The sequence below is a fragment of the Hoplias malabaricus genome, chromosome X2 (assembly GCF_029633855.1).
Source record: "Hoplias malabaricus isolate fHopMal1 chromosome X2, fHopMal1.hap1, whole genome shotgun sequence".
Classification (NCBI taxonomy): Eukaryota; Metazoa; Chordata; class Actinopteri; order Characiformes; family Erythrinidae; genus Hoplias; species Hoplias malabaricus.
In genome coordinates, this window is record NC_089819.1 from 50,701,513 (window position 1) to 50,721,230 (window position 19,718).

Here is a 19,718-nt window from a genome sequence, read left to right on the forward strand (position 1 = left end):
ACGTACAACAAATCTTACAGGTGTGTGTTGGCTAATTTCAGGTGTTCGTTTGGAAATGTGAATCAGAATTAGCAGATTTTACCCTTTTTACCCTGTAAAGTGTTAAAGACACCAGTCACAGGAAAAGCTCGGGTCAGCACAATTCCTCCTGCTGTTGACGTTTCCCTGCGGACTCATCGAAGGAAAACGATCTCATTTGTATACTCACATCGTCACACAGATCACTTAAGCCCTTTTGCGAAAGTCTCTCTTTGATGAATTATTCATGATGAAGTAAAACTAACTCCCAGCTCTCCTCTCAGACACAGAGAGAGCGAGACGGCGAGCAGGGCGGCGGAGAAGAGCGGAGTGAATTAGTTTGTGTTACACCACCAGGCCTTGGTTTCAAGGGCTCTGTAATTACAGCAGTGACAGATGCTGCAGGAGGAGGATGTCCAGCTTTTTGTCTGAAGTATAGCACTAGATTGCTGTGTAATGTGTAGGATGTAGTTGTTGTTTGAAGGACACCCTGTGGTTCACATACAAAAATTAAATTAAGTGTTTCATACATTAGTCTTAGCGTTTTGGATAGGTTGAGTTTACTGCCTTTTTTTTAGGAGTTTATTATGGTTTCATCTTGTCTCTGTGGCTGCTCCTCTTTCTCCCACTGGGAATAGGTCACCTTGACAGGAAGACTTTCTGCTAGCCTTTTTCAGGAGCTCACTCTGGCTGCTGAAGCTGATATACTTCCCACAGAGGATCCACTGAGCTACAGATGACCCTCAGCTCTGACCCTAAAAACAGTGGCATTCAGCATCAGTGAAAAGCAAAAGGGCTAAATGCTACAACACACACACACAGCCCTTCTGTAAGCAGAGGTGCAAGATGGAGGAGTTGTGCATCAGGTTGTGTGTTATCGGCGGTAACAGGGGTGGCGAAGATGAGGAGGAGGAGGAGGTTCAAAGACACAAATGAATAAATTCATGGAGTCTCTGAGTCAAAGGATGTGTATCCAGCCCTCCTTCAGGAGCGAGGGAATTGGCATTGGCTCGACTTGCTCCAGCTCCCTCCCGCCAAAAAAAAACAGAAAGCTCCTAATTAGCCATGGCAAACACGGGAAATCATTTATTCAACAAACTCCAGAATTAAGAGTGTGGCGGATCCGCTCCATTCCACAGCTTTTTCCATATTTTTGTATTATCCTTCTCAAATGCAGCCACAGAACTGTAACACAGAGGGAAAACTTTGGCCTATTTCTGCTCCTGCATTTTGCGTTTACATAATGTAAGGTGGTTTCCCAAGTTGTGTAGGTTTAGGCCTCAAAAATATACAAATATAAAAATGTACTAATAAGTGCTGGACCTAAATATTCCGCTGTTCATTGGGTTGGTGATAAGTGATAGAAGTCAGTCTCCAAACACAAGCTCATGAGGTGATTTGCTCATTTCGCTGTCAATCAAAAAGGGATTCAGCCTCAGACAGATCATCCAATCATCATGCAGAAGCTGAGCGTCCGGGCCGAGGCCAGCCCACTGCCCCATAGACCCCCAGAGACGCTGAGCGTCCGATGGGCGGGACAAAGCCCAGCATTTATCCAATCACTCATCTCGGTTCGCTGCATTTCGCTGCTTCGCTATTGAACTCTGTGGACACTTTAAAGCACTGTGAAGCTGCGGGAATGATTGAGAGGAAAGCCAGGTCTTTACCAGTGATAAAAAGCTGATTCTGAACAAAAGTTGAGTGCGTTGTAGTGCATATTTATTCAGTGACATGTACACACAACAGAATATATTTGATCACTTATTTTTTGACATTTTAGAGGAAGCTGAGCTTCCCTTGCAGCCTTAGAGCAATCGCCTCTGGTACACACTTAGTACATAGTATATACAATTAAGTTCTCTTTGTTGTTTGTATAATTACAGCCACTAGACCTTAGACTATGCTGAGAGTGCACAAAGCAGAGGGGATGGATTTGGGGGATGTCAGTTTTGCGATCAGAATTATTATTATTATTATTTTTTTGACCAGGGTGATGGCATCCCCTGTATCCCTCTTCAAATCAAGCCCTGATTATTACAGAGGGAAATTATGCAGGTCATTTTCATCATCTTCCTTCAGCCTCTCCTCTCCTGTGCACTGGCCTCTTCTGACTGGACCTGCAGGAGCTATAAAAGCCCGAAGGCTGGCCTGTGTCCAGCTGTCTGTGCTCAGTAAGCCAGATCTGACGTCTCTGAGGCAGCTCCTCTTCAGTGTCTAAGGCTACGAACATTAAACAAATTGCCATGCTTCTCGCCGGGACTGTGCGAGGACAATCTGGGCTGATAACGAATGGACGAATGGAAACCTATCCTGAATAGCGTGTCCAGTGGCAACCGGTCAGGAGGTACAGTGCTGATGTTCACCAGGAGAAGTTTGGAGCAGGAGTGAAGGGCCTTTGTTGTTCTTCTGAGGAGCCACGTAAAAAGCAAAGAATGATGAAAATGAGGGTCCTGCTGATGCAATGGCTGCAAGAAGACAGCAGCACAAAAGCCTGTGTGTTGTGTAGTGGAGAGATTGGCGTGTTTGTAGGTGTGATGGCGGCTGTCAAGGCCCAGCGTTTCCCCTCGTCCCTGCTTGTGTTTGAAGCCGCTGGTGTGAATAGCTTGGGCTTGCTGAGATGAAGGCCTGTAGGAAACCCTGTGTTTTTTTTTTATTTTTTTACTTAGTCACAGCAGGACAATTCAGAATATAACTTAGTCACAGTGGTGTATAACTTACTCACAGTGAAACAAAAAGTAACGCCTCAGGTAGAGCTTTACAAAACAGCATTCAGAGACACTCACTGGAGGAGTCTAAGAGTGAGGAATGCTTTAACCTTATAGATCTCTAACTTTCAGGCTCCACTCTCTTTAAAAGCTTTCTTGGAGCGACGTCTTGTAAGAAGCACTTTTCCTTCCCTAAGGAACTAACTGTGTTTGAGAGGTCTGTGATTGTGAGGAGCCTTAGAAGGAGCTCTGTACTCCTCTAGCCAGCCCATGGCATTGGGCATGGTGACTGAAGGCACATGTGCAGCTGCTCTAGGTCATCATCATATTCTGTTGGTCACTTTTCTACAGAGGATATACAGGCTGTATGAGCACAAACGCCTGAGCCTTTGGAGCACATTAAAGAGGCTGACTTCCTGGATCTTTCTTGGTATGTTGTAGTCTCTGTGAGCACATGGGCTCAGAATGTTATGGTTTCTATCTGTTCTCAGTTAAAGCTGTTCACTTAACGCCTTGTTCACATTACACCTCAACCTGCAGCAGGTCACATGATATGCTTGCGGTGCGGTGTGGCAGGGGCATGGCGTGAGTTCAAGAATAGCAGCACATTTATAGCCAAGCAAGATGGAGATAATGCAATTTCTGAATGGCGTGTGGTTCAGTTTTTACACTCTTCTACTGTAATCCCAGCAGGACACTGCGTGTGCCTTTGTGTGTCTGTATCTTTGGGGTGTTTGTGAGTATGAGTGTATGTGTGTATCAAGTAAAGGCCATGTAAGGGTCCCTGGGCCTCAGATCCTGACATTGTGCTGCAGTTGCACTCCATCGATTCCCGAAAGGCAGAACCGACCTTGAGAAACACAAGCTGTGCAGAACAATGGAGAGAATACTAAACACATCCAGTTACTGAACTGTACACTGAGAGTGTGTGACAAAGTGTGTATGCATCTCTATATAATTCAGTTTGGGTGTATTTGTGTGTGTTTGTGTGTGTGTGTGTGTGGAGCATGATTAGTCAAATTAAATATCAAACATCCACATTAATAAAAATACAGTATGAAATTATGAGGACAGATGACAAAAAAGAGACCCATTGAATCATCAGTTATTCACCAAGGACTATTGTCAATAACAGCACATTGTGTGAGTAATCACTGCCCAAAGCAGTATAATTCATGCTTAATATCTATTCATTAATTCATTCATTGTCTGTAAGCACTTATCCAGTTCAGGGTCGCGGTGGGTCCAGAGCCTTCCCGGAATCACTGGGCGCAAGGCGGGAGCACACACCAGTCCTTCACAGGACAACACACACACTCACATATTCACTCACATACTCACACTTACGGACACTTTTAAGTCGCCAATCCACCTACCAACGTGTGTTTTTGGACTGTGGGAGGAAACCAGAGCCCCCGGAGGAAACCCACACCGACACAGAGAGAACACACCACACTCCTCACAGACAGTCACCCGGAGGAAACCCACGCAGACACAGGGAGAACACACCACACTCCTCACAGACAGTCACCCGGAGGAAACCCACGCAGACACAGGGAGAACACACCACACTCCTCACAGACAGTCACCCGGAGGAAACCCACGCACACACAAAGAGAACACACCACACTCCTCACAGACAGTCACCCCGAGGAAACCCACGCAGACACAGAGAGAGCACACCACACTCCTCACAGACAGTCACCCGGAGGAAACCCACGCAGACACAGGGAGAACACACCACACTCCTCACAGACAGTCACCCGGAGGAAACCCACGCAGACACAGGGAGAACACACCACACTCCTCACAGACAGTCACCCGGAGGAAACCCACGCAGACACAGGGAGAACACACCACACTCCTCACAGACAGTCACCCGGAGGAAACCCACGCACACACAAAGAGAACACACCACACTCCTCACAGACAGTCACCCCGAGGAAACCCACGCAGACACAGAGAGAACACACCACACTCCTCACAGACAGTCACCCGGAGGAAACCCACGCAGACACAGGGAGAACACACCAACTCCTCACAGACAGTCACCCGGAGGAAACCCACACAGACACAGGGAGAACACACCAACTCCTCACAGACAGTCACCCGGAGGAAACCCACACAGACACAGGGAGAACACACCACACTCCTCACAGACAGTCACCCGGAGGAAACCCACGCAGACACAGAGAGAACACACCACACTCCTCACAGACAGTCACCCGGAGGAAACCCACGCAGACACAGGGAGAACACACCACACTCCTCACAGACAGTCACCCGGAGCGGGACTTGAACCCACAACCTCCAGGTCCCTGGAGCTGTGTGACTGCGACACCTACCTGCTGCTCCAACGTGCCGCCCTACTGTTTACAAGATTCATTATTTTAAATATTAATAATTATTATTATTCCTAGTTGCCTAAGACTTTTGCACAGTACTGTAAATTGATTGATTGTTGTTTAAAGGCTCTCTATAATGGTCTGTCGTTTTTATGAACATTTTATGATTACTAGCGTCCTCTTGCCAAGCATTATGTCCCCTTTTTGTGCAGCAGTGTAGTAGGCATCATTAACTTTAGTCCAGCAGTCAAGCAACTGGAAGAAAATATTGTATGAGCGTATAGTGGGCTGTGTGCATAGGAGTGTAAAAGAAATCTATAAATGCATGAGTGTGTATGCCCGTGTATGTGTGTGTGTGTGTGTGTGGGAGCAATCAATATGCCAAGCTTGGGATACATATTGTTCCTCTGGTGTGTATCTGTGTAGATTCAGCTGTCATGCTCTGAGACAGTGTTTCTGCCTCTCCATCTAATCTGCTTTTATCTCAATATCACGCCCAGGCTTCAGGAAAAGCAGAGTAATGGTAATAGAAACGTTCCAGACTTTGCCCAAGATGTATGTGAGAGAAGATGGTGTTTTTGTGTTTTAGGGTGTGTGTGTGTGTGTGTATAAAGTCTGTGATTTTTGGGCAGTGTAATTAGAGTTTTTTTGTTCTGGAGCTGGTAAATGACCTGTCTCGTGCGATCGAGGCGAGCCTAAGAAGAAGTGATGTAGTAATTGCACGGGCTCTTTAGACGAATTGCAGCCTGTCTGTCTAACAGCTATTTTAAGTGCTGGAGCCATCACTGAACACTCTGCACTGGCCACTGCTATAAAGGAGTCTAGACATTTCTGTCTCCTCATCAGCTCACTCCTTCACTCACTGTCTTACTCTCTCTCTCTCTCTCTAAGTTGCTCTTTCACTTTCTCTCTAACTCTCTTTCCTTCTCCATCTCCACAGTCAAAACAACCATTAACAATCCACATGTTTAAGAAGTAAATCTTCTCTTTCTCTCCCTCTCTCTCTCTCTCGCTCTCTTCTCTCTCTCGCTCTCTTCTCTCTCGCTCTCTCTCTTTTCTCTCTTTTCTCTCTCTCTCTCTCTCCTCTCTCTCTCTCTCTCTCTCTGTATCTCTCTCTCTCTCTGTATCTCTTTTCCTCTGTATCTCTCTCACTCTCTCTTCTCTCTCTCTCTCTCACTCTCACTCTCTCTCTCTCTCTCTCTCTCTCTCTCTCTCTCAGTGGAGGCCCTTTCTGCCAGGGTTGAAGTACGATGTCATTGACTCAGCCTACATCTCTTTGTACACAGGTAATTGACACTCCGCATCTCTCCTCACCACACAGGCACCAGCTTGTTGTCTCAACCTCATCAACTTGAAACGCAAACTTTTTGTTGCGCAAATATACCCACATCTGTCCGCGACAATCTTAGCATAAAGCATTCTATATAGGTTTTATAGGGTGTTTTAGTTAAAACTGTCAAACTACACAGTGTCCAGGAGACATTTCTGATTACATTTATAATCATCAGTGGGACATCCTTTCACAATGTCCACTTACTGTCCAGCCCCCTCCTGGGCGTGTTCCTGCCTTGCCTCCAGTGATTCCGGATAGGCTCCGGACCCACCGTGACCCGTGATAGGCGCTTACAGGTAGTGAATGTGAATGAATGAGCTTCTTGGCCCCCCTTGTTGATTAAAGTCAGAGATGGTAGCTATTTGTTGCTGCACAGTTTGTGTCTGTCGTCCTTCAGTCCTTTATCAGTGGACACAGGACGCTACCCACAGGACGCTACCCACAGGACGCTACCCACTGGACACTACCCACTGGACACTACCCACAGAACGCTACCCACAGGACGCTACCCACAGGACCTACTTTTTTGTTGGTGGCCTTTTCTAAGTCCAAACTCTAGCAGGAGAAATTAATATCTTATACTTATCAGATGTTTTGACCTAAAAACGTCTTTTGCATTTTTTTTATATTAATTATGAGGAAGCAGTGACTTATTAATAAGAAATAACAGTGTTTTTATTAATCAGTGTCACAGAGGCTCAGACAGAGGCTTTAAATCATTTGTACACAGCGCAGGCAGACAATGCAGTTATGAGTTGTGCTTCGTGCATTAGGCTGAAATTTCTGTGTGCTGTGATTATTGTTCCCTTATCTCCATTTACACATGTTCCTACGGTCGCCCTCCCCCTCCCCCGCTCTCCCCATTACCCTCCATCAGCCAGGGAGCGCACATTCATTCACACACGCTTTAACCAGAGAGCAGCGAGTGCATGCCCGCCATTCCCTCATTTATAAAATTATTTCAGACTAAAGTCTTTTTTTTTCCCCTCTTTTTAATCTTTGTTGAATTTAACAAGCTGAGGGAGAGAGGGACGTTAGCATTAGCCACCGCAGCTCGCCCCCGCTCGCCCAGAGAATAGCGGCTAAAGTGTAGTGTGCTGTCCTAATCATTAATCACCCAGACTTCTCCCTTGGAGAGGACCACACAGTGCGTACAGTCGCAAACACACGCACACACGCAGACACGCACGAACGATCTTGTGTCTGTGAATTGTGGGGACGTTACATACACTTCCATTCATTTTAACTTTTAACTTAGTGCCACAAGCTTAACTCTGACCCCTAACTCTAACCTTAGCCCAACATTAAACCATGTCTTCACTTTAAAACATGTTTGTACACATTATTGTGGGGACCTGCTGGTGGTCTACACAAAGAAGACAAGTCCTCACAATGTGATATATTCCTGGGACATACACACACACACACACACACACAGAGAGAGACATGTGGAAAATCGATACAACTAATTAAACTGTTTTCATCAGCATCCAGTCAAGCAGACACTTGTGAAAGCTCTCATAACGCTGGGAGATAAACATTAATGAATGGACACAGTGTACACTCTCTTTCAGTGTCTCTCTCTCACTCTCTCTCACACACACACCACAAGACATGCCTCAGCACCCACGGGCTAAACTACAGGCGGTCATGTTAAAAAAGACGAGAGAACAGGATCAGGGCTGTTTCAGTGAGCTCCATGTCAGAAGCAGAATGGACACGAAGCTGAATTTCGTTTTCTGGGTGGAGTCCGATGCACTGTGTAAGCAGTGAACATTTTAAAGCATTCCCTCCGCAGTCTGGACAGAACCAGCCTGTTTAGAACTGATCGTGGCTTTGACACCACAGTGTGGTGAATGTATTTACATTGCACTTTTGTTTGTAATGATTTAATTTTTATAACTTTTTAAGGTCTTTTTTAAGGTTTTACATTTACATTTTAGGGCTACATTCTCTCCCCTACCTGAGATAAATAAATCATTTAGGACACGCTGCTGTATCTAGGGAGAGGATCTGAAGGAAGTGTTCCGAATACATGTTTTTAATTTGTTTCTGTATTCCTCCATAGCCCCACCCCTCTACACACACACACACACACACACACACACACACATCCTCCAGGAACAATGGATAATAAAAATAAACCCACCTTTTGTTCTTCACCCTCAAACATGCATCTATAATGACCCTTCCAAGAAGTTAATCATTTTTTTCTGTGGCTATTTCCAAAGAGATTTAAGATAAAGCACTTGTAAGTCAAGGGAAAATAAGCAATTATCAGTTTTCAAACTGAAAATATACACTCTCTCCTGTGAGAATCAGTGCAACACCGTGCATCTGAAACGGCATGGAGCTGTCAAGAAGCCGTTTGGGGAAAAAAAACCAACTTGTAAATCAAAGGAAGGAGATACCAGTCACCCGGAGGAAACCCACACAGACACAAGGAGAACACACCACACGCCTCACAGACAGTCACCCGGAGGAAACCCACGCAGACACAAGGAGAACACACCAACTCCTCACAGACAGTCACCCGGAGGAAACCCACGCAGACACAGGGAGAACACACCACACTCTTCACAGACAGTCACCCGGAGGAAACCCACACGGACACAAGGAGAACACACCAACTCCTCACAGACAGTCACCCGGAGGAAACCCACGCAGACACAGGGAGAACACACCACACTCCTCACAGACAGTCACCCGGAGGAAACCCACGCAGACACAGGGAGAACACACCACACTCCTCACAGACAGTCACCCGGAGGAAACCCACGCAGACACAAGGAGAACACACCAACTCCTCACAGACAGTCACCCGGAGGAAACCCACACGGACACAGGGAGAACACACCACACTCCTCACAGACAGTCACCCGGAGAAAACCCACGCGGACACAGGGAGAACACACCAACTCCTCACAGACAGTCACCCGGAGGAAACCCACACGGACACAGGGAGAACACACCACACTCCTCACAGACAGTCACCCGGAGGAAACCCACACGGACACAAGGAGAACACACCAACTCCTCATAGACAGTCACCCGGAGGAAACCCACGCAGACACAAGGAGAACACACCAACTCCTCACAGACAGTCACCCGGAGGAAACCCACGCAGACACAAGGAGAACACACCAACTCCTCACAGACAGTCACCCGGAGGAAACCCACACGGATACAGGGAGAACACACCACACTCCTCACAGACAGTCACCCGGAGAAAACCCACGCGGACACAGGGAGAACACACCACACTCCTCACAGACAGTCACCCGGAGGAAACCCACGCAGACACAGGGAGAACACACCAAACTCCTCACAGACAGTCACCCGGAGGAAACCCACACAGACACAGGGAGAACACACCGCACTCCTCACAGACAGTCACCCGGAGGAAACCCACGCAGACACAGGGAGAACACACCAAACTCCTCACAGACAGTCACCCGGAGGAAACCCACGCAGACACAGAGAGAACACACCACACTCCTCACAGACAGTCACCCAGAGGAAACCCACACGGACACAGGGAGAACACACCACACTCCTCACAGACAGTCACCCAGAGGAAACCCACACGGACACAGGGAGAACACTTCCAAACGATGTACTGACCACCGCAGAGTCCAGCTCTCACTAAGAAGCAGACTAGTTGGACATTGGAGTTGAGCTGTGGAAAAATCTCCCTGCACATGTCCTTGAAAAACGTTTAAAGGCACAGTAGTGTAAACTCTCAGCAAATAAAGGGAGACTGTAAACACATAAATGGATTTCAGAGGTTAAATAAATAGATACACCCAGGTCGGACTGGAAGAGAGGGTTTGAAATTCATGTTTAAGAAATTGTTCTGCGTGAAAATGTCCACCACATGTTTTTCGCCGTGGTCAGCGTTGTCCGACATTGTCAGTGGGGTTGCAGTGTGCTGGAGGTAAAACAGACTATGTCTTTGTTCTGTGTATCTCTCCCTCAGATGAGTCCAACCTGAAGATGAACAGCGTGAAGCACATTCCTCAGACTCCGGCCAGTCACACACTCTTGCTGCAGGAGAATCACAACACAGACTCACACACCGCTGACATGCTCAAAGCAGACCCCCGGGACACCTTCTACAAGAGTGGGTATTCCTTGTTCTCTGTGTATGTTTGTGTGTTCTCATACAGTGTCTTTCACTATGTGGTAGACCTCCCCCGCTGCCCCCTATGCAGTTGAATGGCGGCTCAAAACATGCTCACAACTGCTCAAAACAAATGGCTCATTTAAGAATGAATGGGTAGAAATATGTGGTTTGTCTCAATCAGTTGACTTCTCTGGGCATTCATCTCTGTGGAAATTTGGTAAAGGAGCCTCTGTGGACCTCTGATCTTAGACCAAATGTGCTCTACTGGGTGTATATGGGCATTTAGGTTTTGGAGTTCACCTGGAATCATTGGGTACAAGCCAGGAACACACTCACATTAATGGACACTTTGCACAGCTATAACAGCATGTGCTTTTAGACAGTGGGTGAAAATCAGAGGATCCTAGAGTTGTGTGACAGTGACACTACATGTTGTGCCAACATACTGGGCTCATCAAGATCACTACTCAAAATGGGGGCAGTGTCACAGTCACACAGCTACAGGGACCTGGAGGTTGTGGGTTCGATTCCCGCTCCAGGTGACTGTCGGTGAGGAGTGTGGTGTGTTCTCCCTGTGTCTGTGTGGGTTTCCTCCGGGTAACTGTCTGTGAGGAGTGTGGTGTGTTCTCCCTGTGTCTGTGTGGGTTTCCTCCGGGTAACTGTCTGTGAGGAGTGTGGTGTGTTCTCCCTGTGGCTGTGTGGGTTTTCTCCGGGTGAATGTCTGTGAGGAGTGTGGTGTGTTCTCCCTGTGTCTGCGTGGGTTTCCTCCGGGTGACTATCTGTGAGGAGTGTGGTGTGTTCTCCCTGTGTCTGCGTGGGTTTCCTCCGGGAGACTGTCGGTGAGGAGTGTGGTGTGTTCTCCCCGTGTCTGCGTGGGTTTCCTCCGGGAGACTGTCGGTGAGGAGTGTGGTGTGTTCTCCCCGTGTCTGCATGGGTTTCGTCCGAGTGACTGTCTGTGAGGCGTGTGGTGTGTTCTCTCTGTGTCTGCGTGGGTTTCCTCCGGGTGACTGTCGGTGAGGAGTGTGGTGTGTTCTCCCCGTGTCTGCGTGGGTTTTGTCCGAGTGACTGTCTGTGAGGCATGTGGTGTGTTCTCTCTGTGTCTGCGTGGGTTTCCTCCGAATGACTGTCTGTGAGGAGTGTGGTGTGTTCTCCCTGTGTCTGCGTGGGTTTCCTCCGGGTGACTGTCTGTGAGGAGTGTGGTGTGTTCTCCCTGTGTCTGCGTGGGTTTCCTCCGGGTGCTCCGGTTTCCTCCCACAGTCCAAAAGTGTGTGAGTGAATGTGTGTGTGTTGCCCTGTGAAGTGTTGGCGTCCCCTCAAGGGTGTATTCCCGCCTTGCGCCCAATGATTTTAGGTAGGCTCTGGACCCACCGCGACCCTGAATTGAATAATGGATGGATGGACTACTCAAAATGGCTCTGAAGACAGTGCTGCCTTGGAGGTAGAACTAATATAATTGGCTACCAGCCAAAAAGCAGGGATGAACATGATTGGTTAGCATTGGGAGAAGATTTTCAAATACCTTGCCATCAACTGGATTCTGCATTAGAAGTGGTTTTCCAGGCAATTTTCTCCATAAAAGAGGCTCAGGCAGTTTTTCTGAAAGGCTTACACCACATAAATGTACAATTTACTCTTATACACAGTGCACCACATGAAGCACAGAGAAAGAGACTCGATTCAAAAGATAAGCTCCACCTACTGCTTATTTTAATTGTTATTCTCTGAACCAATTATATTTGCTCTGCCTAGAAAGCAGTCGTGATTTTGCACGAGCCTGTGCTGCCCACATTTTCTTCATTGGTTACTCAGTACTGATTTTTTTATTTTTTATAGGCTTTCCATAATTTTAGTGACTTCGTTTTATAGTACCATCTATTTTTTATGATTCTAGAAGCATCTGCCCATGATTAAATATGAAAACAACATTGTCTTTCTTGCCAAAACTATGTGGTTTGAGGTTGCTGTGGTGTGAACTACTTCCATTTGTTTGAGACTCCTCCCCCTTACACCGATTGGTCCATGAAGTAGGTTTCTAGCAAAGCTGCTACACTGATATTTTTTTTGCTCTAATTCTAACAGCTTGACTGTCGGCAGTGGGACATAACTTAGAGCTATTGTTTTTTGGGTAATACTCAGAAAATCATAGTTATGGAATTCATAACTGTTATAGAAATGTCATCATATGCCTCCCCTCTATGTCACAGAGTACGTATTTATTTGCTATCCTCGATCAAGTGGTTAAAGTGTCCATCCTGGCCGTCCGCTCGCTGCCCTCTACTCCTCAGTATAGTTTGCTTTTGTTTTTGTTTGTTTACTTCTGTGGCCTCAGTGGACAGTGCGGCTGGTCCATTACGGTCCACTCCAGCAGTGAATTACAATATTTCTCGTCCGTGTGACTGCATACTAACTCACAGCCTTCTGCATCCCAGCAGATGCAGATCTTTTCTCCTGTGCAGTCCGCTGGGCTTGCCCCAGACTGTACACATACTAATGCAGGCTCAGTTTTTGTTTGTTGTTGGTTGTTTATGTACATGTTCAGTGATAATACTCTGAGCTCACACACTGCGTGGATGCTCTGAAAGCACTCTTGTCTAAAGCTGACACCCTGTCTGATGTTTCCAAATATCAGCAGTCTTTTTTCTACTATATTCATATTATAATTTATCTCATATCATCAGGAGTGTGTAGAAGCAGATGTTTGTTATCTATCTATCTGTCTGTCTGGCTAGCTAGCTATCTCTCTCTATCTATCTGTCTTTCTGTCTGTCTGTCTGTCTGGCTAGCTAGCTAGCTATCTCTCTCTCTATCTATCTGTCTGTCTGACTGTCTGTCTTGCTAGCTAGCTATCTCTCTCTCTCTATCTATCTATCTGTTTCTCTCTCTCTATCTATCTATCTGTTTCTCTCTCTCTATTTATCTATCTAGCTTTCTAGCTATCTATCTCTCTCTCTATCTGTCTGTCTAGCTAGCTAGCTATCTCTATCTATCTATCTATCTATCTATCTATCTATTTATCTAGCTATCTCTCTCTATCTATCTATCTCTCTCTCTCTCTCTCTCTCTCTCTATCTATCTATTTATCAAGCTATCTCTCTCTGTCTATCTATCTATCTATCTAGCTATCTCTCTCTATCTATCTATCTATCTATCTATCTATCTATCTATCTATCTCTCTCTCTCTCTATCTATCTATTTATCAAGCTATCTCTCTCTGTCTATCTACCTATCTATCTAGCTATCTCTCTCTCTCTCTCTCTCTCTATCTATCTATCTATCTATCTATCTATCTATCTATCTATCTCTCTCTCTCTCTCTCTCTATCTATCTATCTATCTATCTATCTATCTATCTATCTATCTCTATCTATCTATCTATCTATCTATCTATCTATCTCTCTCTCTCTCTCTCTCTCTATCTATTTATCAAGCTATCTCTCTCTGTCTATCTACCTATCTATCTATCTATCTATCTATCTATCTATCTATCTATCTATCTATCTATCTATCAATCAAAGCATAATTGACAGGACAGTGAACACATGAGCTTAGATTTCATGCTCAATGCCAAGTGTGAACTGGAGAAGTATAAATTATCCTAGTCACCAATATGTTCTCTGGAGTGATGGAGCTCCAAAGACGAAATATCCAACACCATTACTTCACTACATTTTATGTGAAATGGTGTGTTCCCTCAGTGTCCACCCAGTGATTCCGGGTTGGCTCCGGACCCACCGTGACCCTGAACTGGATAAGCGCTTACAGACAATGAATGAATTAATTAAATAAATGTTCCAAAATCTAGTGTGGCCTATCCTGAAGAGATGATGCTGTTAGTGCAGCAAAGGGGACACGCAGTGTACGTCACACACCTTTGGCTTAGTTTTCCGAAGTACACACACTCTTCTTATCACATGTGGATTGTTTCTAAACTGACTCTGCCTTCATATTTTTGTCCAAAGCCTTGTGGAGGACGGTAACTAATTACACTACTCTTCACCTGACTTTGTAAAGCAGCGTATTAGTCTTAAGTAAAGTATTAAGGTGGATTGATTATAGTGTATTCTGCATTTTCAGTCCCTATGATAGATGAGTCCAGGCTGGAGAAGGTGCTGCCATCCTGTCTCTACTCTCCCACCTACATTGTGAAAGATTTCCCAATCGCACGCTACCAGGGCCTGCAGTTTGTGAGTAACTGTGTCCATACCATGTTTACTTTTATTCCCTTAAGTATATATTTTGCTGATGCTGTTACGTATATAATAACAGAAAAAGAACATGGTTAGCACATGTTTAGCTGAAGCTAGCTATAACAAAACCAAGATCTGAATCGAAGGAGGAAATACAAGTGGCTGGTGTCAATGCTGGAGTGAGTATGCCCCCTTTGGGCATAAGTGGTCATTACCAGTTCAAATTACGTTTGTTGTATGTTTATTATGAAATATATACTCCCTAACCAGCTGAAATGACTGAACATACACTCCCAATTCATAAGCAAAAATGTCAGCTTGGATTCCTCGTTTGTTTTAGGTGTACCTGTCCTATGTGTATCCCAATGACTTCACCAGACTCACTCACATGGAGCGAGAGAACAAGTGCTTCTACAGGGAATCTCCTGTGTACCTTGAAAAGTAAGATTAAAAATCTTGTATTATTTGGGTTGTGACTAATATAATCAGAGTCATTTTGGAGCATTTCTATTGGTCCATTCACCATGCCGTGTTGAAATGATGTAGTAAACTAAACATCAACAAAAATGGAGATAATGGAGATGGTTTTAAGCGAATATGTTGTGATATTGGCCACACCAAGTGGCATTTCTTAAACATTGTTCCAGACTGTGGTTGTCATAACCCTCATTAACTTTGGCTTAGCTCTGTAGCTTTCTGAACCTACAGTGACTTACAGTAAACTGTGTTTTTACAGATCAATGAATGTGATTTCTGTCTGTTTATCCACTCTCGAGTACCATATATTCAAGATTCAAGCATGAATTACATAGAAATTTAAAAAAAATAGTGAAATTCCCCTTTAAGACCCCTCTGAAGTGGAAGTGATGTTCCAGCATCTCTTCACGTTGTGCTCTGTGTGCATCTGAGCAGGTTTGGCTTCTATAAATACATGAAGATGGATGAAGAGGAGGATGACAGGCCTGCTTTCTTCCCCAATCCTGACGGTGAGTCCAGCAAACACACAGCAAGCAATGTAACAGTTGTGTTATGTGGGCTAATCACAGAACTGTCAGTAATGGGGACATCACCAGCTGTGTTTGTGATAATTGCCAAAAAATGAGTGTGTGGGTGTGCGAGTGCATGCACATCTTTGTGTGGGGGGTGGGTGGCGGCCATATTTGTGCCTGTGTGTGTGTGTGTGTGTGTGTGTGTGTGTGAATAGCAAGCTGGCGTTTGCAAAGCCCCTTCACATTTATATTAATGAAATCACTGGTAGAGGGCCAGGCCATAATGACAGTGATTTGCTGCTGATATGTCCCATTAGTGCAGCAGCCTCTTGGCCCCTTGACCGTCCTGTACAATTTACAAACCTAATGAAGCTGTGCTTTTAAAGGTACACTGCAGGATTTTTCTGAGTATGGTGAAATGTCACTGCTGATCATTTACATGGGTTTTCCTTACTTAAAAAAAAAACAACTAAAACCATTGAATCAAAGCACTTACATTAAAAAGCCATTGGGCAGCTGCATATTTCTGTCTGTAAATGTTTATATGTAACATTATTGTTTTGTAGATATACTCAGCATCAGATCTGAACACAACTGTGGCCATTTTCTCAAGGGTTTGTTTTGCTTTGAAGCACTGGTTAAGTCTTAAGTACAAGGTCCTTGGATGTTCATATTCCATGGGGCTGTTCTCCTTTTAGCTTAATTTTGAAAATCATTTTGCATGTCACTTTAACGGGCCCCTCTTGTTCTAAGCAAACAGCTGTGTTACTGTGTAAGTCATTTATGTTGTGATGTGAGAAACTGAGAAACTGCAGGCTGGAGTTATGGGTGTCTTCATAAAATCTATGCTGATTAAAACCTATGTTTATTTTATCATGATCACCATCATCATCATCATCATCATCATGCAGTATAGAATTAGCCTCAGATAGATAATAATATTAATTCATTCATTCATTATCTGTAAGCGCTTATCCAGTTCAGGGTCACAGTGGGTCCAGAGCCTACCTGGAATCATTGGGGGCAAGGTGGGAATACACCCTGAAGGGGGCGCCAGTCCTTCACAGGGCAACACACACACTCACAGACAGTCACCCGGAGGAAATCCACGCAGACACAGGGAGAACACACCACACTCCTCACAGACAGTCACCCGGAGGAAACCCACGTAGACACAGGGAGAACACACCACACTCCTCACAGACAGTCACCCGGAGGAAACCCATGCGGACACAGGGAGAACACACCACACTCCTCACAGACAGTCACCCGGAGGAAACCCACGCGTACACAGGGAGAACACACCACACTCCTCACAGACAGTCACCCGGAGGAAACCCATGCGGACACAGGGAGAACACACCACACTCCTCACAGACAGTCACCCGGAGGAAACCCACGCACACACAGGGAGAACACACCACACTCCTCACAGACAGTCACCCGGAGGAAACCCACGCGGACACAGGGAGAACACACCACACTCCTCACAGACAGTCACCCGGAGCGGGAATCGAACCCACAACCTCCAGGTCCCTGGAGCTGTGTGACTGTGACACCTACCTGCTGCACCACCGTGTTCCGTTGTTTATTGTGGCATATAAGGAGCTGTATAATTTTAAGTATAAATAAATAAAATAAATTTAATTTATTGAGAACTATACAGCATTTCATTCTTTTTTTTTTTTAGCCACTGAATTTTAATGTTATGCTTTGACTTTAAAAACAACAGAGAAAAAAGTGCATTACCTTTTGTTTTCAGATTTCCTGGAGGAAGAGGAGGGTGTAGATCCAGAGGAAGACAATAACCATCCAGCCAGGAGGATGAGTAACACCAGCCCATCCAATCAGCTCCCAACCTCCTCCTTTAGCATGTCTACCAACTCGGATCGAACTGGCCGAGACGCAAGGACTCGTGTTTTTAACCGAGAAGGACGCTACTCAAAGAAACTCAAAGGGAAACAAACCAGGAAGAGGGTTAAAGGAGAAGAGAGGGGGAAAGAGGATGGCTACTATATCAGCACTCAGGCCAAAGTACAGGAGGCAGAGGAAAGGGAGATGGAGAAATTAAAGCAGCTAAGACAAGGTGAAATCAAACGGACGCAGCATGGAGCTTGGAATGAGCACAGAGAAATTAAAGAAGTGGGAGATGACCCCCAGGTACACACCCAAGTGCATGGGCAGCGGTCTTTAATGTGGGTCCCTCTCAGCCCTGTGCAGCAAAGCAATAAAGTCATTCCTCTGAGGCTGGGGAGTAAAACCTCCAAAAACTCCCAGCAATCCTCTCTGTATGCTTTGGCCAATCAGATCCTGAGCAATGCAGCACACCCCGCTCCCATAGTCTTGAAGACCAATCAGGAGAAAGAGATTAAGGCAAACAAAATCTACATCACTAGGTCCCGCCCTCCAAAAAGTAGACCAAGGGGGGTTCCAAGGCCGCCAGTGGAGGTCTTCCCTGGGGTCTTTTTGTACCACACCGCAAGAGGCAAAAAGCTTGTAGACCTCAGTTCAAGGTGGAAATCCATAAAAAGGCATGGTGCCATACCTATTTTCTGGCCTAGTTTGACCATAACGGATCATAAATCAACTACTCAAGAAGTTCCACTGAGGCAAAACCATCTACTCTTATCCAGTGATCAAGAACATCAAGAGGCAGAGGTTTCTCCTTCACCCTCCATCAAAATGAGCCCCTCCATTGACAGCCTGTACCAAGCCCGCCCAGATAAGACTGACGACCCAGAGATCCAGGGCACCAAGGCCTCAGAGATGGCCGAAGAGTCTCAGCAGAGGAGAGCGACCGAACCGGAAGAAGGGGGCGTGTCCCAGTACAGCTACGAGGACGCAGAGCCGCGACCAGGCTGGGCCGAGGAGGCCATCAACTGGCAGAGAACTTTCACTGTGAACCCTGTGGACTTCGAGCTGCTCCGCTCAGACTGGAATGACCTGAGGTGCAATGTGTCTGGCAACCTACAGCTGGCGGAAAACGAGGTGGTGGACGTGCTGTCACAGTACGTAGAGAGGATAAATGAGCGGAATGGAGGGTGAGTGTGCTTGTAATAATAACAAAATCCATTTGTTGAGGGTTAAACCACAGCACACGGTAAAAAAGAGTTGCAGGTTGTAGTTCACTTGTACAGCACTGACCTGAAATCAAGGTGGTGGAGAAAGAAGGGAGAAGGAGGGAGGGGGTTGGTTTCCCACCCTCCTCCGACAGTTACATAGTGCAGTTTCTGCTGTGCTGAGCCTGGATTAGCCATGACAGAGGCTATATTTTCCCTATTACAGCTCAGTGAAACATCACAATGATTATAAAGCTGTAATTTTAAGGTACAATTACTACCTAGTGTTACTTTAACCACAGTTTTAAAAACGAAGGTAGCTCACATGTTAGAACTGGTAGATAGTGTCCTCCTCCAAGCGTATTGAGCCTTCTAGAGTGGTGGCTTCATGTAATTTGCAGTCTGACATCTCTGAACGTAACTGGACTGATTTTATTGATTTAAGTTCTCCACAAACAGCTATAGACTGGAGGCCTGTTCAGTGTGTATCTGCCTTTTGCCTAATGACCCAGTGTAGGCTCTGGACCCACCATGACCCAGATCAGGATGAAGCAGTTACAGAACATGAATGAATGGATTACGAGATCATCAGTTACTCAATAAAAAAAGCTCTCAGACTGAGATCAGGGGCAAAAGAAATCCCTGCTAGGCCGATTGTGTTTATAACTCTGTTATTTCACACTCAAAATCTCAAATTCCAAGCAGAAAAAATTTTATTTCTTGTACGTCTTCAACACTCTTTATTCCTGTAGCACATTCTGTGATGTTTGGTGTGTGTGTTTGTGAGTAGTGTGAAAGTGAGGTTGCCTCCTGCTGTGTTAGCAACAGAGATATAAAGCTAGATCTTAATTCTAACCCCATTATTGCGGCAGCGTCTATTCCCTTGCTCTTTATCCAAAGCAGCTCCTCCCTGCAGGAAGCCCATACAGCATTATTATAATGAGAGGCAGTGTTGTA

General features: G+C 45.6%; 1 protein-coding gene across 1 annotated transcript in view; it reads left to right on the forward strand.

The window, feature by feature from the left end:
* b4galnt4b (beta-1,4-N-acetyl-galactosaminyl transferase 4b) overlaps positions 1 to 19,718 on the forward strand; it is a 131,128-nt gene that overhangs the window by 106,016 nt on the left and 5,394 nt on the right. Inside the window, exons 10-15 of the mRNA XM_066653506.1 lie at positions 6,288 to 6,354; positions 10,381 to 10,524; positions 14,601 to 14,710; positions 15,054 to 15,154; positions 15,626 to 15,699; positions 17,465 to 18,743. Of these exons, the coding sequence (XP_066509603.1) occupies positions 6,288 to 6,354; positions 10,381 to 10,524; positions 14,601 to 14,710; positions 15,054 to 15,154; positions 15,626 to 15,699; positions 17,465 to 18,743 (1,775 nt within the window). The remainder of the gene's footprint in view (positions 1 to 6,287; positions 6,355 to 10,380; positions 10,525 to 14,600; positions 14,711 to 15,053; positions 15,155 to 15,625; positions 15,700 to 17,464; positions 18,744 to 19,718) is intronic.